The sequence below is a fragment of the Marmota monax genome, unplaced genomic scaffold (genome assembly GCF_021218885.2).
Source record: "Marmota monax isolate L192 unplaced genomic scaffold, Marmota_monax_Labrador192_F-V1.1 WCK01_AAM20220418_F8-fsc00277, whole genome shotgun sequence".
Lineage (NCBI taxonomy): Eukaryota > Metazoa > Chordata > Mammalia > Rodentia > Sciuridae > Marmota > Marmota monax.
The window spans coordinates 1137753-1162526 of record NW_026694513.1 but is presented as its reverse complement, the minus strand read 5'-3'; the positions used below and the strand labels follow the sequence as shown (position 1 = coordinate 1162526).

General features: G+C 37.4%; 1 protein-coding gene across 3 annotated transcripts; it reads left to right on the top strand.

Annotated features, from left to right (window-relative positions):
- Nucleotides 1-564: 564 nt before the first annotated feature.
- On the top strand, nt 565-22334 carry Ak3 (adenylate kinase 3). 3 transcript variants are annotated; one of them, XM_046420155.2, is made up of 5 exons: nt 565-676; nt 12406-12525; nt 14653-14825; nt 15740-15858; nt 20284-22334. In XM_046420155.2, exons 2-5 carry the CDS (start codon nt 12465-12467, stop codon nt 20402-20404), a joined length of 474 nt encoding a protein of 157 aa, XP_046276111.1. In that variant the 5' UTR covers nt 565-676; nt 12406-12464; the 3' UTR covers nt 20405-22334. The 3 variants fall into 3 exon arrangements, with proteins under 3 accessions (XP_046276111.1, XP_046276110.1, XP_046276112.1); XM_046420154.2 differs by lacking the exon at nt 565-676 and adding an exon at nt 1202-1476; XM_046420156.2 differs by lacking the exon at nt 565-676 and adding an exon at nt 1650-1671.
- The last annotated feature ends 2440 nt before the right edge of the window (nt 22335-24774 follow it).

The window sequence follows — 24774 nt, the reverse complement described above, 5'->3', positions numbered from 1 at the left end:
TTTTCCCTCCATATTCCAACTCAGTAGTCACAGCAAATGACTGACCTGCCAGATCTAAAACAACCTCCCTCCACACTTCCACACATTCTATTTTATTTTACATTATTTCAAATTATCTTGCTCATTTGTTTCCTGGTTATGATCGGCTTCCACTGCTAGACTTTAAACTTCAAGGGCTTTAAAACTCCAAGAAGCCTTGTCAACCACAGCATTCTTAGAGCTCCCTAAGAACAGTGGCACATAGTAGGAAATGAAATGAAAATAATGAGGCAGAATGAAAGCGTTTCTGAAGGCAAATAATGTTGCCTGAGAAATCAATACTTTTGGACTCCATAAAGTAGCAGCTGCTTTTGATTCTGAACATTTGATCCAAGAAGGTAAGAGACATCTTTCATTAGATGCGTGCCTTAAAGTCCCTCAAAAACTGAACTAGGGAGGGAGGGAGGCCCTCCAGGCTCATTGTCAGTCACTGTGATTTTAAACAGATGCTTTCCCAGGGCAGAGGAGGAAGAAGGTAGAGAAGGGAAGTAAAGGAGAGTGGGAGGGAAAGCCGAGACTCCAGAGAGCCAGGAGAACTTGGCGTGGAGTGGAGGGTGCGAGAAGGCACCTGGTGGGACAGCAGACATTGCCAAAGGAGCCCGAAGAAGGCACGGTTTATGAGGCTGGGACTGGGCAGGTCAGGAACTGGCATGGACTAGGAAGGGGCTAGGGCTGCAAAAGGGGCGAGGGGGAGTAAGTGGAGTCCCGCAACCAAGAGGCGTCAAGGGGCAACCAGAGGTAGAAAGGGGGCGCCTAGGAGTTGCCAAGGGTGAATGGAGAGAAACGCGGTCTATCAGGGGGACCTGGCAGGACAGGCGCAGTGGTCGAGGGACGGGTAAAGGCTGGGGGCTGGATGAGACCGGAGCAGGGGGTTTTATAGGAGTCGACCAGGAGGCAGAAGGGAGCAAAAGAATGCCAGCGAAAGGAGCGGAGCAGAGCGGAGGGCGCAGATGGGGAAGCAGCGCCAAGGAGCGCAGGGGGCCGCTGAGACCTCAGGGATCCCCAAGGTCGCCGAGGGAGTGCCCAGGGAGCGCGGATAGCGCCGGCTGGCCCGGGCGGGCTGCGAGGAGGGGGCGCGCCGGGGTCGCCGAGGGGCGGGCGCTGAAGCCGGCGGCCGCGGGCGGGGCGGCCCGGTGGCTGTCGCTCACTTCCGGGAGAGCGTGGGTGCCGGGGCCGCCGCCTGCTTGCAGAGCTTCCAGCCGGCCGTCCCGGGCCGCGAAGCCGGTGAGCGCGCAGGCCAGGCCGCAGTCCCGCTGTCCGCCCTGCGTCGTCCTCTGTCAGCAGCCATGGGGGCTTCCGCGCGGCTAGTGCGCGCAGTGATCATGGGGGCTCCGGGCTCGGGCAAGGGCACCGTGTCCTCGCGCATCACCAAACACTTCCAGCTGAAGCACCTCTCCAGCGGGGACCTGCTCCGACAAAATATGCTTCAAGGCACAGGTGGGCGCCCAGGCCACGGGGCCGGCGGAGCGCTGTCGCCCGGGTCGGGTTTTGCGGGCGGAGGGGCCGAGGCGGGGGATTCGAGCCCGGATGCGGTCCTAGGAAGCGGGCGCGGCGTTTTCCTCCCGCCGCGGGGATATGAGATCTCTGGCAGCTGACAACCCCGAAAACTCCAGTTTCCGCCGGCTGTTTTGGGTAGGTTGCGTGGGGTGGGGGAGGGCATTCGTGAATTCGGACACGCTCTGAGTTCAAAAATAAAAAGAAACCACCTTGCTTTGTTTGAAAGGCACCTCCAGTCTGGTCGCAGCTGCTTCTGAGGGTCCTTCTAGCTGAGCTTCTTCTTCACGGGTCCCTTGAACATGGAAAATTGGCAGAGCCCTGCCAGGTCTTGCTCTTTTTCTTACCCCACCCCCATTTAGTTAAGCTCTGTGGGATCTTGTAGTTCTGACCTTTCTCTTGTAAGCTCAAGGCCAAGATTATTTACCCTCGTTGTAGTCACTGCTGAGTAATTTTTGAGCAGTGGCTTAGATTTTGATACCCCCAGAGACTTCTTAAACACAAAAGGTATCCTTATGCTTGATCACATAAAAGATAGTTTTGTTTTGCATGCCAAATAAAGCCGGAAAACTCAGTGCAAAATCCAGTCAACAAACGGTGTACTTTACATTGCTTGAATTTGTGGTATGTAGATTCTTTCTCTAAAAGACTATTTTTAAAAAGTTTTCTTAAAGTTTTTCTTTTTCTTAGCAAAAGTGTTGACCTTTACCTCACAATCAGAACCCATTTTGAAGCCTGCAAAAGGTTTTTTAAACAATGAAAAACTCAGGACAGATAGAAGTACATAAAATAACACACAAAGCTTTCTCTCATTCCCTGTCTCAGTCCTGTTCCTAGAGAGGAAAAATGTGTTTCCTTATAGAAATGTTTATTTTTGTACAAGCACATATACGTATATCTTTTGTGTTATATGCAATCATATATGTACTCTGCGTCAAAGTGTTTCCACTTTATATCTGGGATATCTTTTCCCTGGAAATATAGAACTCTATTTCATTCTGTGTAGGCATCTACTTGCTGAATTTACTGATTTATTTAAAAAGTCCTCTTTTGATGGGTGTTTAGGTTATTTCCAGGTGAGTTTTTTTGTTGTTGTTGTTTGTTTTTAGTTTAAAAAATGATATTTAAATTGGGGGGAAAACCAGAATCAACCCAATATTTCTATAGTTTGTTTCTTGGAGTTCTTTGGTTCAGTATCCAACTTACCTGGCGCATTACTACTTTCAGTTTTAACATTGATCTTAAAAAATAATGCCTTGTAGTTAATTGAACTTTACCAAAAAGATTAAATTGTTTGACTCTCTTGCTAAATGTTCTTGATGCAACACATTGAAATAGTTAGGTAACAATAAACAGTCCCTAGTATTGTAGACTGATTTTTGGTGTGAGGTTATCCAAAGTACAAGGGAGTAAGGAATTCTTAAGGATTATCTGAAAAATTACTGAGCAGTGAGGCATAACTGTGTGGTTAGAGAGCACCTTCAGGAAAGAATGTTTATTAATTTATTAAAACAAAATATTTTTAAAAAGTAAATTTAAAAATCAATTAAATAAACTTTAAAAATGAAGAAACCATGCTTTAATAAACTTTAAAAATGAAGAAACCATCCTTAACACTCCCTGACATTCTTGCTGTCTTATTCCCTAGAGCTCTACAACCTGAAAAGAACCTAAAGGGAGTATAGGGAACATGAAAGGAGGTCCAGCTTGCCTCAGGTGCCTGCCCCTTCTGGACTTTTTAGTAATTCTTAGACAAAGACAGATAAAGACTTCTTTAAAGAAATTAAAGATTCATGTCAGGAGAACTAGAATGTCAGAAGACCAATCTCTGCAGGGTCATGGTTCAAGGTAACTGCACATAAAAGGGTTGGCTTCTCTACTTGGCTAAGGAAAATTCCAGAGTTCACACGGAAGCACCCAAAGAGATCCTGAGGGATGGTTGCACTGTGTCTGATTCATCTAGCTGCCCCAAGCAGCAGAACAGGCATATCCTGAGGTGGGTCATTTGCTAGAGCTCTTCAAAGAATTATGGGCAGTTCTTTAACAAGAAAAACAAAATGAAGCTTGATGTCATAAAATTGTTATTACAGATGTGAATAATCTATTAATTATTAAAGTTATGCATAATGATCTGTTATTACAGATTATCTTCACAGAACAGATCTGGCACAGTTCTGTATTTCAAAACTAAGACTATATTCTCAATAAATATTTGTGAATGGGTTGGATATTTCCCACAGAATCAGAGCCAAAAGAGGTATAATCTTTAAAAATAAAATACTGCTCATGCTTTCTGATACTAAGTTGTATTTATTATAAAGGAATAAAAATGTCATGAGACTATTAGGAAAATTAAGATCATCCATGATTCTGCCTTCCCACATAGATAGATAGAGTTATAGTTGACCCTTTGGTGTTTTCCCTTATTGTTTTTTTTTTTTTCTCTTTTTCCCCTCTGCTCACTGTTGTATTTGCATGCATTTGTAAAATTGTTACATTTTAGATACTTTTTATTCTTATTTATTGTATGTTCATTCACACATCATTAAGCAGCCTTAAAATATTTAATTTCATTAAGATTATAAGTAAACAGTTTTTCTACTGTTGGACATATTGTTAACCATTTTTTTGCTATAATAAATACTGGTGCTACTATCCTTGTTCCTGAATATTTGTCAGCATCTTTGACTATTTCCCTTTAAATAAATTTATAGTGTGGAATCTCTTGCAATCAACCATCACTTCATGAAAGTGCTGTATTTTATAACCCTTCTCAGTATTTTATAGCTAAAGTTGAAAATCATCCCAGGAGATCTCTGCTCTTTAAGTTTATAACGTGAGGGGGGCTTGTATTCTTTCCAGCAGTTGTAGCTTCACTGTTACCTCCTTGGGCCTAGAAGTTTTCCTCATCTGTAAATGCAATTTAAAATATAAGCCATGAATATACTTTATTAAGACCAAAGGTAAATCACCCAGGAGATATGATAAGGACACTGGAAATGCTAGGCAACTTATTGGCAATAGCAAACATGGAGTAACTGTAGATCACACCTGGATCCTGGAGTCAGGAAACTTGAATATGATTCATACACATTTAGTCCAATCCTCATTTAAAGATGAGGAAACTGAGCTCAGGAAAAGTTAAGAATTCAGTCAGTAATAAACTGCATTTATTTGTTCATCTAAGTAGTGCATATACTGAAATGTGAAGGATACAGAGAAGATTAATATGACTTCTGCACAGTCTGAAATACAAATTCATGAAGTCCTTATTAAAAAAAAATTAAGATGAAAATAAAAAGCATTTACTGAAAGACTAGGATGAAAACCCAGGGCTTCTGTGTGTCAATTAAATACTCCTTTCATTATGTAGTATTTCTTTTTTTTTTTTTTTTTATAGAATTTTTTTAATATTTATTTTTTAGTTTTCGGCGGACACAACATCTTTGTTTGTATGTGGTGCTGAGGATCGAACCCGGGCCGCACGCATGCCAGGCAAGCGCACTACCGCTTGAGCCACATCCCCAGCCCATTTATGTAGTATTTCTCAAATTGAGATTCATGAGATATTTTTAGGTAGACATTTTTATATATTTATTTCAAAGTGCATGAGAAAAAAATAAACCTATATTTCATGAACTTGATGACATTTATTTAAAAAGGTGAGTCACTTTAAAGAAAACCATATAATATATAATGGTTCACCTGTTATAGAAATTGCAAAGTTGATATGAGATTGCTCAGAGTTTGAGAAAGTATACCACAGTATTGTGTGGACTCAGTGGCTTAATCTTTGAATCTCATTTGTTCTCATCTATAAGTTGTGGGAGTCCAACTCAGTATATAAACATCAAGATCCCTGTCAGCTCCCAAGTTTCTATATATCTAACAAAACATTATTATGTATACACATAGAGCATAATTATGCTTAATTATGATGATAGTGATGGCAGAGCAAATTATCTTTTTAACGGTAAAAATTTAATTTGTAATAGGAGATTCATTTACATAGTTTAGAATTCCTAAAAGTCTAAAAAGGATATTACATGAAAAAAATCCTTCCAAGATATTTCATGCACATGCAACCAAATGTTTACTTTTTCTTCTCTGTGTTTGTGTTTTACCTAAACGGCAGCACACTGTACATATTGTTCTGAACCTTTACCAACATGTTTTCAAAAAGAAATGCCCCATTTCACTTTTTTTGTAATAGCTTTGAGATGATGTATATACCATATAATTTATCCATTTAAAGTGTACAATTCAATGGACTTTAGTATATTCATAGAGTTGAGTATCTCTCACCACAACCAATTTTAGAACATTTTTATTACCCACAAAAGAAATCTCCTTCCTGTTAGTCACTCCCATTCCCTCCCCACCTCACCTAATCCCTCCTGAGCCTCTGATACCAATAATACACCTCTATATTTCTTCATCTATTTTGGACATTTTATCCAAACATACAAATTAATTATACAATATATGGTATTCCCCCCCCTCCGCGGCTTCTTTACTAAACATAGGGTTTATTTATTTATTTTTGTTTTGTTTTGTGTTTTACAAGACAGGTTCTCACTCTGTTGCCCAGGCTGGCCCTGAACTCCTGGGTTCAAGGGGTTCTCCTTCTTGAGTCTCCTTAGTAGCTGGTCTATAGGCATGTCTCACTGCACCCAGCTTAGTGCAGTGTTTTCAGGGTTCATCCATATTGTACTATTAGTATTTCATTCCTTTTTTTTTTAAAGAGAGAGAGAGAGAGAGAGAGAGAATTTTTAAATATTTATTTCCTTTAGTTTTCGGCGGACACAACATCTTTGTTTGTATGTGGTGCTGAGGATTGAACCTGAGCCGCACGCATGCCAGGCGAGCACGCTACCGCTTGAGCCACATCCCCAGCCCCACTTCATTCCTTTTTAATTGTCAAATACTCCATGTATGGATATACTACATTTGATTTATCCATTCATGAGTTGGTGGACATTTGGGTTGTTTTTTCTCTTTCCATTATTTTCTGTGTGTAGACAGTTTGTTTAAAAAGTTAAAGGAACAGTTTTTAAAAGATAAGTGTGTTAATTAATTTTGTCTCAAAGAAACTAGGCTTTTGTTAGATGGTAATTTTTGACAAAAATAAAGCCTTTGAAATTCCATGAATAGAATCCAAGGGCATCCAAGCAGCTTGTCCCTCCTTCCATATATCATCTATCTACCCATCCATCCATGGATCCAACAAGTACCTAATATGTGATAAGAAGTGACATACAGAAAGGAATAGATTTCACTGAAGATGCCAATAATCAGGATGTGGGCATGAGGAACAGGTGGACAGATGGACCTGTGTGTTCATAAGCTCCGGATGCTGTAACAGCCTCCCACAGCAGATCAGATATCTTCAACAGTAGAATTTATTTTCTCATAGTTTTGGATCCTTTAAAGTCCAAGGTCAAGGCACTGGAAGAATTGGTTTCTGGTAAGGACTTTCTGACTTGCAGACAGCTGCCTTCTCACTTTGTTGTCTCATGGTCTTTCCTCTGTGCCCAGGCACTCCTGGTATCTTCCTTTGCTTATAAGGACACAAGCCTTATGGGGTCCACCCTTATGACCTCATTTAATCTTAATTACCTCCTTAAAGGCACTATCTCTACATTATAGTCACTTTAGGGGTTAGGGTTTCAACATGGATTTGGGCTGACACAGTTCAGTCCTTAACATGTAGACATGTAGTTTTAGTAGTGTGATAGACAAGCCTGTGACATCATAGATGTGTGGAGGAGGAAATTTTGGTTTCTTAGGAGGTTGAGGGATGCCTCACTATGAAGAGCTCTTTAAGATGGCTCTTGAAAGAGTACATTTTCTTTTGCGATAACCAAATACTTGAGTTTATAAAGGAAAGAAGTTAGTTCAGCTCATGGTTTTGGAGACTGGAAGTCCAAGGTCAAGTGGCTATATCTGGCAAGGGCCTTGTGCTGCATTATGATGTGCAGATATGGAAGGACAAGTGGTTTCATGCAAGATACAGAACACCATCTGTTACAATTCATTCTCAAGGCAACTAGTCAAACTCTAAAAACTCATTTCCCAGAGAATTTTCCCAGTCCCACAAGAGTAATATTAATCTTTTAATGACAGTGGAGTCCTCATGAACCACACACCTCTTTAAAAAATCTTATCTCTCAATGCTATTCTGTTGGGGACCAAATTCAACATAAGTTCTAGAAGAAACAAAAACCACATCCATATCATGGCAGAGTAAGAACTCATCAGGCAAAAGAAGGGGCAAAGGGCTTGTGCAAAGGCTAGGATTCTGAGTATGTTCAGAGTATGTCCAGGCTGGGGGTTGTGGTTTGAGGGTAGGGTAAAAGTGGGGAGGGAAAGAGGTAAGATGAGGCCAGATGCAGACTGACCTTTATACAATTTTTGAATTGCAATTCTATGCTGAAACAGAGTTGAGTGGGAAGAGAAGTGTATGGATCTGGTATAAAAACACTTTCTAAGTGTTTCACTGAAGAGGAGAAAAACTGGGTGATAGTTGGAGGAAGGACCATTGGCCAAGGGAGATTTTAGCTTTAATATTTTGTTTTCAGTGTAATTCCTTGAAATATTTTATGCCTGGAATTAGTATAATGTCTGTGTGTGGTTAGAAGAAGAGTTAAATGAACACTCATTTACCTATCCCTGGAGAGAATGCCAGGCGCTTTGGGGGCTCTTCTGTGTGCCCTTTCCACAGATATCTTCTTCCTGTCCCACGTGATAACCACTGTGTGAATTCAAGTCTTTATTATTTGAGAAAGGTTTTACTCCAAAATGCCCAGGATGGGGGATAAAGCTGTCATTTAACCCATTCACTGTCATCTTTCTAGTTTTATTTTGACACATTTTTAAAAGTAGAGTTCATGTTGTTTACTATTTAATGATGATGAAAGCAATTTAGGTAGGAAGGAGATTAATTCTCTCTAGCCCTTTCTTTTGGTCTGTGTAAAAGAAAACTGATTCAGGTCCCTCTTTTGTACTTCATGGCTGCTCAAGCAATAATTTTGAATGTTCAGATATGATGTGAGGTTGGTTTGGGTAATGTTGTGAGGATGACCAGATTTTAAAAGGAGATACAGAAACAAAAATTGTAGTTTATGTAATAAATCAGTTATTTCTCAGATTAATGCCTGGTTTATGGTTATTTATCCTTAAAAGTTGATTTAGACCTTCCCTATTTTTCCTCTTAACTATCCTTTTCTATTTTTATTTGTGAATAACTTTATAGAAAATTAACTTATTGTGAAGAATCTACTTTTAAACTAGCTTTTTGTGCTGGGCATGGTTGGCACACACCTGTAATACCGGCGCTCAGGAGGCTGAAGCAGGAAGATCTTGAGATCAAAGTCAGCCTTAGCAACTGATTGAGGTCCTAAGCAACTCAGTGAGACTCTGTCTCAAAATAAAAAAGGGCTTGGGATGTGGCTCAGTGGTTAAGCACCCCTGGGTTCAATCCCCGGTGGTTTAAAAAAAAAAAAAATTAAACTAGCTTTTTGTGTTTTGGAGATGTGAAAGCTCCCAAATTTGTTAATTTTTGTTTTCTTTTTTTGTGGTGCTGGGGCTTGAACCCAGGGCTTTGTACATCCAAATTGTTTTTGGTTTTGGTTTTGTTTCTGGTACTGGGGATTGAACTCAGGGATGCTTTACCTCTAAGCTACATCCCCAGCCCTTTTTATTTTTTATTTTGAGACAAGAGTCTTGCCAAGTTGCTCAGGAATTCACTAAATTAATTGCTAAGGCTGGCTTTGAACTTATGATCCTTCCTCTTTTTCCAAGTGGCTAGGATTACAGGCATGTGCCATCATGCCTAACTCAATTGTTAATTTTTGAATCAAAAAGTGAATGGTACTCTTATGAGAAGTCTATTAAGGTATATGTATAATATTAAATTATAGGCAATCAAATAAATATTTACCTAATGTCCAAAGCTCACCCTGGATGGAAGTCTTTGTATATAATTTAGGGAGTAAGTCAACATTTAAAATGTAAAAAGCAAACTGCTTAGACTTCGAGGTGGAGAGTTGAATCTTTTTTTTTAAACTCCAGTTGAAACATTATAGGCTTTTGGTTTTCATACTGTATATAAATATTTACCTATGTATATACAAAAACTCAAAATATCTATTATCAGTTTTAATAATAATTGACTTTGAGTAGTGGTGGGATTTTTTTCCTTACTAGGAACTTTCCACCACATAATCATGAAATTAACCCTTGTAAAGTATGATTCAGTATTTTTTTAGACTATCCAGAGTTGTGTAACCATCACCACAGTGAATTTTTGTACATGTTTTTCCTTAAGATTTTTATACTTTTAGCTCTCAAATGTAGGTCTGTGATCCATATTGAGTTATTATTCAGTTATCCCAGCAGTTTTTTTTTTTTTGAAAGATTGTTTTACTTCATTGAATTGTCTTGACATCCTTATTGAACATTAGTTGATTGTAAGGTCGAGGGGTTATCTCTGGATTCTCAATTCTGTTCCATTAAACCATGTGTGTTCTTGTGCCAGTACACACAATCTTGATTGTTACTTTGAAATCAGAAGTGTGTGTCCTCCAACTTTTTTTTTTTTTTTTTTAAGATAGTTTTGACTATTCAGGGTGCCTTGAATTTTAGAATCTGCTTGTCAAAGACATCAGGTAGGTAGGATTTTGATAGGATTTCACTGAATCTGTATCACTTATGAAGAGTATTACCATCTTAACAATATTAATTCTTAAAATCGTGAATATAAGATGTGTTTTCATTTTGTTAGGTCTTTCTTGTCTTTCAATAATATTGTAGTTCTCAGGTTACAAGTTCTGCACATTTTAAAAAATTTATTGCTAATTTTCTTATTTTTTTATGCAGTTATAAATTCAGTCTTCCCCTTCCTATGATGATCAAGCCCAGGGCCTTGTGCTTGCTAGGCGAGTGCTTTACCAGTGAGCCACATTCCAGCCCACTGAGTTGTTATCTTAGTTTTATTTTCAGACTGTTCATTGTTAGCTATTTGTATAGTTGCCTTGTACTCTGCAACTTTCTGGACTCATTAATTGATTAGTTGTAATAGTTTCTTAGTAGATTCCTTAAGATTTTCTATGTATAAGATAAGGTCATCTGCATTTACTTCTTCCCTTCTGGATACTATTTCTTTCTGGACTGATTGCACTGGCTGGAATCTCTAGTTGACTCGAAGTGACAAGAGCAGATCATCTTTTCTTGAAGTTCCTCTTATACTGATGAAATTAAGCATTAAGCATTTTATTAATTAGTTCCATCACCTAAAGTCATTTGTTGTCATTGGTTGGGAGTTTAGAAGAGGGGTTGGTCTGAAGCAAGAGAGATGAGGATGGAACCCATTTGTTTAGGACTCAGTCCTGAAGAATTGAAAGTTTTTACCTTTTTTTTTTTTTTTTTCCTCCCAAACACCATTGAGAAGGATGGAACTCTGCCTCCCTAGAGCAGTAGTGAAAAGCCTGGAGACAGAATGGTCTACTCATATGAAGTATATGAACCTTTCCAAAGACTGTTATCTAATAAGTCTTCAGAGCTCTCTATCTTGGAACCTAGGCCCTTTTTCAATGCTATCTGTATTAGATTTTATTTGTGAGGGGGAACAGGGTTTCATGATATTGTGCCAGCTGATCTGGAACTGGTGGGCTCCAGCCTTCCTCCTATCTCAGCTTTTTAAGTAGATGGGACTACAGGGGTGCACTACCACACCCAGGTCCAAATGTTGTTGTAAACCTGATAACACACCTTCAAATGGCAGTTTCCATACTGTTAATTCTTGGTTAAAATATAAAATTTCATGAATTTAACAATTTGGAATCTGTTTTGAGTTCAGTATAGCAATTCATACCAAGAGGTATGAAAATATTCATATATACTATGACCTTTAATCAGATTATTGGGAATGTATTCATCAGAAACAATTCAGAAGACTAAAAGAAGGAGAAGAAGAAGGAGAAGGAGAGGAGGATGAAGAAAGAAGAAGATCTTAAAGAAGATCTTAAGAAACAGCAGTGATGAGGAAAAACCAAGACTAATTTACATAATTTAAATGTCTAACAGTACCACTGTGAGAAAGTATATTTTTATGTATAAAGCATTGATATACATTGATGGAGAGGACTATTACCAGAAATGACTATATAAGATCACTGAAAAATATTTACAAAATGTTAGTGAAAAAGAACACAAAAGTTTATATATACACAAGTTACAACAGTTTTACAACTCTGAATATATATAGATTACTAAGGGAGCATAAGGAAATTAAGTTTTTTGGATAAAAATGATACAGTTGTGCACAGTATTTCTAAATTGTTCATAAATTCTTTTCCAGAGTATCTTATTAATAAAAGTGTAATATGATCACAGTCAAAAATTGAATTGTATTACGACAGTAGCACCTGTTTTAAGATTGGGAAAAATCTCTAGACTAACATATGAAAGTAGGAATTTAAATTAAGCCATCTCAAAATAATGAATATTTCAAACTCTTATTTAGAAGAAAATATCAGTTATTCCATATTTTTCCCTGAGAGAAATAGAAAATTACAAATATATAAAAAATAATCTATTCTCAATTCTATCACAAAGAAATGACTACTGTTAGCATATTGGTCTATAACTTTGTATTATTTTTTCCATCTATACATTTATATTTATGTATTTTTTCATACTGGAGGATTTGAAATAGGCTTAACTTTATTTTGTAACCTGTTTTTAAGCAGAAAAGTCGATGATACACATTTTCATACAGGTGTGCTTCCCAAGGTCAATTTTAGGGAACCAGTTTTAGGAACCACTAGGATAAAACAAATGCACTTAATGATTTCCCCCCCTCTGCTCTAGAGATTGGTGTGTTAGCCAAGACTTTCATTGACCAAGGGAAGCTCATCCCAGATGATGTCATGACTCGGCTAGCCCTCCATGAGCTAAAAAATCTCACCCAATGTAACTGGCTATTGGATGGTAAGTAGAGTGTTGTGAGCATTCCAACTGTCCTATGGTAAGTAGAGTGTTGTGAGCATCCCAGCTGTCCTAAATGATGAGTGCTGGCAAGACAAAGATCATTTCATGGGCTATAGAAAGTTATCAGGAATGGTGGTCAGGGGACCAGGTGCAATGGCAAGGCTTATAATTCTTGCAAATTGTGAGGCTAAGGCAGGAAAGCGCAAGTTCAAGGCCAATCTCAGCAAATTAGTGAGGGTCTAAGCAATTTTAGTGAAATCCTGTCTCAAACTAAAAAATTAAAAGGGCTGAAGATGTAGCTCAGCGAAAAAGTGTCCCTGAGTTCAATCCCTAGCACCAAACACACAAATAGAGAAGTGTTTTTATTGACACTTTTTTTTAGTGCACAACTTTTAGTTATGAGTAGATGTTGGGTTAGCTTATGTTCAAATTCTACTCCCACTGCTTAATTAGCTTTGTGAGGAAGAGCAAGTAACCTTGCTACGCCTCAGTTTCTTCATTTGTAATGTGGGAATAATAATAGTGCCTCATTTATGATGGTTGAAAGAAGTTATCTTTATAAAATATTTGACATTATATATAGATCCTGGAACTTGGAGAGCACTCAATAGATTTAGCCACCATATTCTATTTGTTCTCATTAAATGTATTAAAATGTTTTTATTAGAGGGATAAGGATATAACTCAGAGGTAAAGCACTTGCCTAAAATTATTTTTATCAGGATCATTTACTTCATTGTAAATTTTATAATAAATGTTTGATGACTGACTTATTCAGTTTGGGGCCATATATAGATTGAGCTTTTTGCCATTATAAACTTTTATTAGGGGCTATTTACCCCAAATCCGGGTTTCTTGGGTATAGTTTTATCTATTATAATTGCTGTTTTAGCTATATAAAGTCTAGGTCACAGGAAAATTTTTCCATCTTTCAGTGCTAATAAGAAAATGTATTTTTAGCTTTAACAAATTATTGCATGTACACTTTTAATCTTTGTCACTTTTGTAAAGTATTCCTTTTTACCAATTTAAATTTTTCCTGGTGTTCTAACCAAAATGTCCTTAGTAACAACACTGCAAAGTCAAAAATTTGGGGATCAAAATATTATTTTAAATTCCCTATAGTTGTATCTGTTTCTGGATTCACTAACCAGTTACAATTTGCCATTCTCTGTTTTTTTTAACCACATTGTTTAAACTACTTTAGCTATACCAGTTGAGTATCCTGTATGTGAAATGCTGGGATCCAGAAGTGTTTCAGATTTCAGTTTTTTGTATTTTGGGATATTTGCATAAACTACTATTTGAGCATCCCTAATCTAAAAACTCAAAATTCAAAAAGCTCTGAAATCTGACTTTCTGAGCATCATAGGATTTCAGGTTTGGGGATTAGGGCTGCTTTATAAATTGGTTATCTGTTAGGGCTTATTCCTCTACTTTGTTTTCTGTCACATTCCAAAAAAGCCTTTTGAGGTTCTAAGTGAAGGTGATGAGTTCAGCTTTTGTTCAAAGGCATGAAAGTGTGAATGTCCTAATAAGATGGCAGTCAGGCAGAAGGTACTTGAGAGGATCAGCCTTCTGTTCTATTCAAACCTTCAAACTGATTGGTAAGGCCAATATACTTTAGAGGGCAATATACTTTATTCAGTCTACCTGTTTGAATGTTAATCTCATAAAAAAAAAAAAAAACACCCTTTCATATATACCCAGAATGTTTGATCAAATATCTAGGGATCCCATGACCCACACTCTCAAAAAAATTAATTAGTACAGTTGTATTACATCTATGATCAAGCTGCCTATGGTATTTCTTTTGTTTAGATTGTCCAGCATTTTTTTTTTTTTAATACCAGGGATTGAACCCAGGGGTACTTAACCACTGAGCTACATCCCCAACCCCTTTTTTCTTTATTAGTTTGAAACAGGGTCTCTCACTAAATTGCTTAGGTAAATTGCTGAGGCAGGCTTTGAACTTTGTGATCCTCCTGCCTTAAAACTCTGGAGCCACTGGGATTATAGGTGTGGGCCACCAAGCCTGGCTTCCAACATCCCAATGTTAATTTTTGTTCTTTCTTTCCTTTCTCCTTTCCTCTCTCCCTTCATTTTTTTTTTTTAAACTTTCTAAAGGTTTTCCAAGGACACTTCCACAGGCAGAAGCCCTGGATAAAGTTTATCAGATAGACACAGTAATCAACCTGAATGTGCCCTTTGAGGTCATTAAACACCGCCTCACTGCTCGCTGGATTCATCCAGCCAGTGGCCGAGTCTACAACATTGAATTCAACCCTCCTAAAACTGTGGTGAGTAGTTGTAGAGGAGTGGACATATGGCAGACTGTCCTTGAGTCCTTTTGCCTGCGTGGACATAAAGTTGGTGAACTTGAAAATCTTGTACCTGACCAAAATTCCTGAGGGTATGTTTTCAGGTTACTTGTAGTCCATTCAGGTTGGTAGTGAAGTCATTCCAGGAGCAACAGGGGTTTGTTACTTGAAATTCAAAAGTATGTGTTCATTTCCTACTTTGTGCCAGGAAATGAGTTAGGAGAAGAGGCAGGAGGGATTTGCAGCACTGACAGTTGAGGTTCTCAGTGTATAGCTGAATCTGTATGTGTGTGTATGAAATTGTTTAGAGGTTGGTTAGAAAATCTTTTTATTAAGGTGACTGATACTGTGTCACTTTCTACTTTCTGTGCTAGCCTTCCCCTATTGTAATAAATACCTGAGATAATCAGCTTTACAAGGAAGAAAGATTTTGGCTCACAATTTTGAAGGTTTCAATCCATTGGCCCATTGCTTTTGGGCCTGTGGTGAGCCAACAAATCATAGTGGGGAACACATGGTAGAACAAAGATGGGGAAGTGGAAGAGACCAGGGTCCTACAGTCCCTTTCCAAGGCAAACCCCCAATGACTAAGACCTTCCACTAAGCCCCACCTCTTAAAGGTATCGCTACTTCCCAATAGTGTCATGAGCTAGGACTAATCCTTTAACACATGGACCTTTGGGGATCATTCCAGATCCAAACTATAGTACTACAGAAATAATCCTAGTTTCTCTTGGCTCTGTGTTGCAATGGTCTGTCTTTGGGTAGGATTGTTTGTTTAGAAGTTAACATATTTTTGTAATTGGTGCTTGAACAGAGATTCACTGAAGTGCTTATAAAAATTTCCTTTAAAGATTATGATATTTAATACCAGTCTTCTAACTACTGTTTAGGGCATAGATGATCTGACAGGAGAGCCTCTGATTCAGCGTGAGGATGATAGACCAGACACAGTGATCAAGAGACTGAAGGCTTATGAAGCACAAACGGAGCCAGTTTTGGAGTATTATCAGTGAGTTCTTGCTTTTGAGAACTTCTCTTGCATTTTGAAGCATGGGGTTTTTGATTTTCCATACTTTACAATTGGATATGCTAAAATTCCAGAAGACCCAATTCAAATTGGCTTAAGCAACAAAGAAAATGTATTAGCTAGTACAATAGAGAAGTCCAGAAGGTAGGCTGGATTTCAGTCACTCCTAGGTCTGACCAGAGGTTTGCCATTGTCTTAGCTTTGCCTTCTTTTGTGTCTTTACTTTGTCCTCAGGCTTCCTGCATGGTTGCAGACATTAGCTAGAACAGCCAGGGCTTCCTCTTTCATGAAAGGCTGAAGAGTAATCTCTTCCTAGTGAACAAAAGCTCTGAATATCCCTCAGATTAAACCAATTGAACAGCCACTGTGGTCATGGAATCCAGGCACTAACTGTTGTAGGCCTGGATTACCAGTCACTTGGCTGGGAGGGATTATACCAGTTAGTCCACACCCGGAGCTAGGAGTGACCACTCTCACCCTAAACTCTGCTATGTAGTGGAGAGAGGACTGGAATGAGTGCTGTGGAGGCAAACCTGCCCACTGTATGTGCCAACAGAAGTTGCTTTAGTACAGGAGACTCTCAATTGACATCTGACCCACCGATAGTGAATTTGTCTAATAAATCAGGAGGTTTTTTTTGGTATTGGGGATTGAGTCCAGGGGTCTTAACCACTGAGATATATTCCCAGTATCCTCCACCTTTTTAAAAATTTTGCTTTGAGAGAAGATCTCACTAAATTGCTGAGTGTCTCACTGAGGTGCTGAGGCTATCATTGAACTTGAGATCCTCCTGCCTCAGCCTCTCAAGTAGTTGGGATTACAGATGTTTATCACTGCACCTGGCGTGGTTAATAATTTTGGTATACTCTTCAAGGAGTTCATACACAGAATGGGAACTATACTGAGTTAATATTTGATGCAAGCTAAGAAAAAGTTCTGTTTCTTTTTTTTAAAGAGAGAGAATTTTTTAATATTTTTTAGTTTTCAGTGGACACAACATCTTTATTTTTTTAATGTGGTGCTGAGGTTCAAACCTAGCACCCCACGCATGCCAGGCAAGCATGCTACCACTTGAGCCACATCCCCAGCCCAGAGTCCTGTTTCTTTAGTCAGCTTTCCTTCTCCTTATAGAGAATGACTGCTTCCCTCTTATTCACTGTCTTACTAAATAATGATTGTCAAAACAGTCCAGTGTTGTGAAAGCATAGGCTCTGGAGCCAGAACAAGTTCAAGTTTCAGCTCATCATTTAATTAATTTGGCCTTAACCCCTTGCTTAACCCTTGCCTGTTTTCTCCTCTATAAAATGGGAATGAGAATACATGCTTGGACATGAGTTAATATGTGTTAATTCTTAAAATGGTGCATGACATATAGTAAGCACTACATAAATATTAGCTATTATTATGGTTGTAGTTATTGTTATAATAGGGGCAAGTATGCAGTAAAATCTGAAGCAATAGTCTTCAAACCATTTTAATAGTTATTTCTGGAGGGCAAAATTACAAAATAGCTGGTAATTCACTTTTTATAGTAGTTGTTATTATAATTTTGTGATTTATATAATGAGCCTGGCTCCAAAGATTACCAGCTCTGGCCCTGGGCAAGGTATTTAACCTTACAATACAAAATCCTTATTATAAAATCAGGCAGTGTGAAATAATACCACTATATAGGCTTAAGGGAATGAAGAGGATATGTGAAAAGACTCAAAGCAAATTTGGTGTCTATTACTAAATCACCCAGTGTCAGTGATTATTATTTACTCTGTTGACACTGGGTCAGGCCCTTGGTCCACACAAATAGATTCAGTTCCTGTCAGGCCCCAAGCAGCTCACCTTCTGTATATGGGTGAAGTGGAAAGCTGAAAGCACTGTTTATCATTCGATGTGGTACAGTAACCTAATCCACACTGACTTAAGCAGAATTTGGGGCTGGGGTTGTATCTTAGTGGTAGAGTGCTTGCCTAACATGTCCGAGGCACTGGGTTCAATTCTTAGCCCTGCATATAAATAAATGAAATAAAGTTCCATCAACAACTAAAAAAATATTGAAAAAAAAAAACAGAATTTATTGGTCATATACCTAAAAAGTCTAAAGGTAAGTAGATGGCTGGGTCCAGGTGTTGAAGAAACATCCGGCTCCCTCTGTACTCTAGCTTATCTCCTACCAGTTCAATTACCCCAGCAGAAAAGAGCCTTTTTTTTGCCAGCAAAAATCTTGTGATTGGCAGAGATTACTGTGACTTCGTCATTCTTGAATATGGGAAATGAGGTTCAGTCTCACCTGAACCTCATGGACTTTGGTTGGGGAGATTATTACTGTTGTTGGGCAGGTAACATTACTGTAAGGCTCTGAATAGAGAACTAGTCCTACTGGGATTAGTTATGCCAAAATGAGGAAATCTTACAGAAATGAATGAAGCAGGTCCTTATCTTGAGAGATCCTAGTGCCAGTAGTGGTACACCTATAATCCCAGTGACTTGGCAAGCTGAGGCAGGATCGAGTCCGCCAAGGCAAGCCTCAACAACTTAGCAAGACCCTAAGCAACTTAAGGAGACCTCCTCTCAAAATTGAAAAAAATAAAAGGTTAGAGATGTGTCTCAGTGGTAAAGTACCCCTGGATTCAATCCCCCCACTCCAGAGATACTAGTTTTTCTTTCAAGACTTCTGGCTTTTGCTACCTCTTGCTGTTAATTCAAGCTTCTCCTTCTGAGTTCTCACACATAAAACTAAAGTTGGATTTCACTAAAAATTGAAAGTGGTACCATAAGGACTTCAGTTACAACATTGTTATATTAAAATGCCCACAGTTGTTATTGTATTTTAAAACTCCTTTCAGCCATGGGACATTTATAGAGTAATTAGCCTATGTTTAAAAATAGCAGGATGCTCTTACTCTTTGGAGGACTAATTTTTTTGAACTGGTTCCATTTTATTTCACAAAAAATGACAAATGTTCATCCAAGGTAACAGCTTTAGGATTGAATAGGTACCTTTAGTTGTGCTCTCAGCAATTAACCCACTTGTGACATTGTGGCTTGATTTTTAAAGTAGGCCTTCATGAGGCTTATACCATTAAGAAAGTTATTCTCTTGAAAGCTACTAAATTCCTGTGAATTTAGAAGCTTAAGACTTCTAATATGCAAAGAATACTGTTTGAATATAATTTCTCTGGTAGCAAATATTTCTTACCAAAAAAAAAAAATGTTAACTATCATAATCTTATGAGGTTTCAAGAACTCTGAAAACCTAGTAAGAGGGTTTAACAGAGGTATCAGGGAGTTTTTCATTTGCTTTTTTGCAACCTTTGAGCCAGTGTGTATACATGAGTATGCATGGATTGGTAAAGGGATATTAGCAAGAGTGTCACACTCTCTGGACTAATATCTATGGGTTGAAGCAGTCGCAGGATTCTGCTTCTTACTCTTCACTGCTGATCCGGTACAAGAAAGACAAATCTTTCCAGGAGAGAAATGAAGAAAATAAGAAAAACAATAAAACTTAAACTTTCTATTCCCCTTTCTGTTAAAGTTCACAAGGGTAGCGTAGAGGAAAAAAATAAAACTCAGCAAAATGAGAGATAATCCAGTATTGGAAAGCTCCAAGGAGAGAGAGAGAGAGAGAGAGAGAATTTTTTAATATTTCTTTTGCAGTTTTCGGTGGACACAACATCTTTATTTTTATGTGGTGCTGAGGATCGAACCCAGCGCTCCCAAGCATGCCAGGCGAGCACGTTACCGCTTGAGCCACATCCCCAGCCGCTGGAAAGGTCTTTTTGCAAAAGACTTTAATGAACAAAAAAAGCCAATGGCTATTCTGGTGTCTGACGGTCCCCGTTTGGAAATCTATTACCAACTTAGTGATCTGGATTAAGTCACTTTATAAGAGACAATTTTGTCAGCAGAGTAAGAAAATTTGAGTTTTGGAAATTACTGAATGAATTAGCTATAAAGCATTTAACAGAGGTTTTAACACACAGTACACAGTCAATAATGACAGCTGCTATTATTTTGTAAATGCCCATTTCTGTATGCTATGGGGCAAAGCTGAAACTAAAATGTAGGCTTGGGCTGGGGATGTGGCTCAAGCGGTAGCGCGCTCGCCTGGCATGCGTGCGGCCTGGGTTCGACTCTCAGCACCACATACAAACAAAGATGTTGTGTTCGACGATAACTAAAAAATAAATATCAAAAAAATTCTCTCTCTCTCTAAAGAAAAAAAAAAAAAAAACAAAAACCTAAAATGTAGGCTCTCCAGTGCCTAGCCAAATTCTTTCTCTTAGTCACCTAGATCTATACTTATGAGACTCCTAAATCTATACTGTCATGTTTTACAGAAAAGCTTTGAAAACCTTATTAGGAAGATTGAGACCTGTGTTTTTCATTTTTGTTTTGTTTTTCCTTTAGGAAAAAAGGGGTGTTGGAAACATTTTCTGGAACGGAAACCAACAAGATTTGGCCCTATGTTTATGCTTTCCTACAAACAAAAGTTCCACAAACAAACCAGAAAGCCTCAGTTACTCCATGAGGAGAAAAGCGTGTAACTAGTAAGATGAGCAGAACCTCCTCATCTTTGCATTAGCAGCTCCTTTTACTAAGATTCCAGCATGTATGAATTCTTTGAAAATTGTTTTATTTCTACTGATTTTATTGTGGATATTATTAAGGATGTGCCAAATGATTCAGATACTAAGATTGATCTTTTGAAATCATCTAGTATATTTTATCCAATTATATTCTATGAGTGTGCAATTCAAAAACATCAGATATCAAAACTTTTTAAAGAATTTGTTAAAGTAAAAATTAAAAGAGCAATTAGTAGTAACATTTTTGTTCAGTAAAAGTGGTTGATAAAATTTTTGTATTTTTCTGGGAAAGTTGGAAAAATACATGTCATTTGGGGAAAATAGCTCATCAGAGGCTTCTGCATATACTGATGCCAAAAAATGTTTTCTAGCCTGTGGAACATGGTATGGTAAGACACTATATGAAATTCCATGAAAAAAGCAACTAGATTTACAGATCCGTTGCAAGATGCAAATTCACTGCTGCCTTTACACTAAGAAACATGTAAGCTACCTACATATACTGTATTTATTTTGTCATTAGAAATACCTTGTTTACTCAGAATTTTCAATTTGCTATAAAAATGTCAGCGTATAAGAAAATATTACTTTAATACGACTTATTTTCTTTTGAAAAATACATGTGTACTGAGGGACATGATTTGTGTCAAAATTGACATTGTACGTTCTTAGGTAAGCACCAACACTGACTTCAGTGGAAAATGTAATAAAATCTTAGGTTTTCAGATGTTACTCAGGTTAAGAAATGTATGTTTTAAGATATACTTGTCAGTTTTTTCTTGATCTAAACATACACTCTGCCTTGATAAACAAGTTATAGCAAAAAGAAAAAATAAAGAAAAGAGGAAACCCATGGTACTATGTAAAGTAGGCATACTTTACCATTAAGGAAATAGAAATAGATCAGGCATACCTGGAGGATGTTCTCTTGAGGAACACTAACATAACTGGCAAACACATATTGCAGTAGAGAATTTACAAGACAGGTTAAGAAGGACCAGGAAAGTAACTATTCCTTAAAAGAGATTTTTGTTTTTGATCAAAGAAATTGATACTTAATAGTGTTCATTGCCATCCTGTCTTAAAGGGAAAGAACTCTGCTGGTGTCATCTGAGCAGCCATTTTAAAACTTAAAATCATTTTAGACTCCTAGCAGGGCAACAAGGATGCATGCTTATATATCCTGGCCTGGTAAAAGTTGTGCAATTTGAGAGGTGGAGGAAAAACCCACTGTGTCTTCCATGGGATACTGACTCTTATTTTCCTTGGTGCTAAAATCAAATGAATCAAGTCCTTGTACAAGCTATTAATTGCCTTTGAAAATCTGGCCCATCTTATTCCAAGGCCTTTAAAATACAAAACAAATGCCAGCAAGTGGTTCTTATGTATTTGGGGTGGGGCATACAACTTATTTTTCTTTCCTCTTGATTTTTAAAAATTTATTGTTGATCTTTTGAAATGGACCAAGGCTTTTTAAAAGGATTACAGTAATCATTATCACTCTTACAATGCCTTATTAAAAACATGTTAATATTACGTGTTTCCTAAAAATGTTGCAAAACTACTAAACTTAGGAATTACCACTTGGTTATCAGGCATACAGTCCTTATTAGAATGTAATGAAATTTCAGCACTGTAGCTATTACTTACTTTGTCTTTGGTCCTTCACAAGGGCCACCCCACCCCACCTTCCTTTTTGCTACCCTGCCATCTCATTGCCTTTGTACTAATAAATTGTCTTAAAACAGGTTTTAAAGCTGATTTTATACAATTCTTTATCCCCTGCTATACAGTACGGTAGCCACACTGGCTTTTATGACAACCTTAGATCTGGAAATCAACAAGAATTAAAGAATATACTATGAAAATTAAGACTGTCTTCTGTGACCATTCCTTCCTCACTACTAAACACTTAACCAAAGTTTTGCACATGCATGCATTATTTATGGGAAATATGTATGATTTTTTTTTAATTAAAACAAGCAAAAAGAACTTGTTTTCTGCTGGATGAGCTAATGTCACAGACAATGCTGATTAAGGGTATTGTTGCTAAGTGCCTCCTGCAGGGGGAAAAAAAAATCATACTGTGATGACCATTATAACAATTCATGTACCACATGGAAATATGTCTGGAGCTGAATGCATGGTTTAGGAGGAGATACTACACTTGAGATTAAAAGATGAGTAGAACAGTACCTCAAACCACGCTCCTTTCTGGAAAGTCAGTATGAAATGGGACATGCATAAAGGCAATTAGCACCATCCAGAAATTTTAATTTAGTTCTCAGTTCCACCTCAAATAGGTTAATTATTGTTTAAATTACTAAAACCAAGCCTATGGCTACTTTTGCCTGCTCCAGCCACATACAATGGCATCTTAGCAAAATATTTTGGACACTCATGGTTTGGAATAAAATGTCTCATATTAACATCAAATCATTGCAATTACAGACCTCAGATTATATTAAATTGCTGTAATACAAGCAACAAGAATAATTTTAAAACTTACTTATAAACTACGTCTTCTCATTGATAAAAGAAAACATCCTCACTGATAAACTGCAGAAATAGCTTTCCTGTCCTTGCAATTAAAGATTTTCATCCTGGAAGTTATGGTTTAAAAAAAAAAATTAAGGTTAAAATAATCTAGCTGTGCTTAAAAACTAATAAAAGCCGTATGATCTGTAGTGTCTACTCACCTCTTTCCCTCCTTTTTAGCTTCCAAATGATCGGGAGTTTGTCCATATGTAGCACTGAGTAAAACTAAATGTTAAGGCCAAAGTGTTAATCAGTACAGTGTTGTGTCATATTTTCCCAAATGATTCAAGTTAACTGTCTGAAGAGTGAACAGAATCATACTGCTCAAAGAACCAAGTGAACCAGGCAAAATGACACATACTTGGGGGGCTGAGACAGGAAGATCACAAGCTGAAGGCCAGTTTGGGCAACTGAGACCCTGTTGCAAATTAAAAATTGAGAAAAAATTGTGGGAGCAGTGCTAATTATGTAGCTCAGTGATAGAGCACTTGGTAGGCAAGCACAGGCCCCAGGTTCAATCCCTAGTACCACCAAAAACAAAAGTGAATGATGTGGGAATTTTAAAAATCATTTTTTCTATTTAGAAAAGACAAAACTTCAATCTAATTCTTCAAGGGTTATAAGAATATTTTCAACTTCATTATTAGATTTTAAGCAATCCATGAACAACTTATTTCTGTGTACTCCCTCAATTCACTTACATAGTAAGTAAACAAATACTTACTAGATGACTCAGCTTCTCAGAAGACCTCTGAAATAGTATCCGCATGGTCATTACAGATGGGAACAGATGCATAGGATTTTAGGGTCTTTAAATGTGTATGACATAGTAGCAAAATTGAAATGGGAAATCTAACCTCAAACCAGACAAATACTATTTCTGTCCCACATGAATTTAGAACTGAAATACCTGAGTTTAAGCATAGTAAATTGACATTTTTTTTTTCTGAAAATACACCAAGAATTATTTCCCAAATACCTTTCCTAAACAAACTTAAAACTAGTTTTTTTTCCATCCTGTAAGAAAGTCCACTAATCTATAGATAACATGTTAATTTATTTTTAAAGGATAATATGAATGCTACTCTGAAAGAAAAGAGCCTGATTTTCCTTAAAAAAAAAAAAGAATTTTATTATTTTTTTTTTAGATTGTGAGCCCATTAGGCAACAATTTGAAAGAGCCCACTAATGGTATTACTGGAAAAGAATGCTAGCCATCTATCTTAGAGCAATAATTTAAAACCAGTATTGTCTTCATCACTATTGACATAATAATTGCCAGAATAAATGGAATGATAGCTATTTCATCCTTTTAAAAAATATTTTATTAGAAGATTAATTTTATCAAGTAAAACAGGATTCTGTTGAATATTTTAATGTCAAAAATGTTTCATTCCTCAGATTGGGTTTTCCATGGCTTAGCCTGTTTAGGGAAAATTGTTCAACTTCAAATATAATTATCCCTTTGTTTAGTATATCTCTCATTACTTAAGAAACAGAAAAGAGTACATTTATTTCGATAGGAGTTAGTTCTCAGTATTAAAGAGGACATTTTTGAAATGAAAAAAAAAAAACAAGATGTCAATTTACTGTTCTTAGTACTAAATTACTAATTATATAAAAGTTATAGTCTTAACATGCAAATTATCGCCCCCTCTCGAATAAATCACACTTTTCTATACTTAAAAGTTATCACTTCCTTTTGATAGTTAAAAAATACAAATAGTCAGGCTGGGGATGTGGCTCAAGTAAGTGGTAGCGCGCTTGCCTAGCA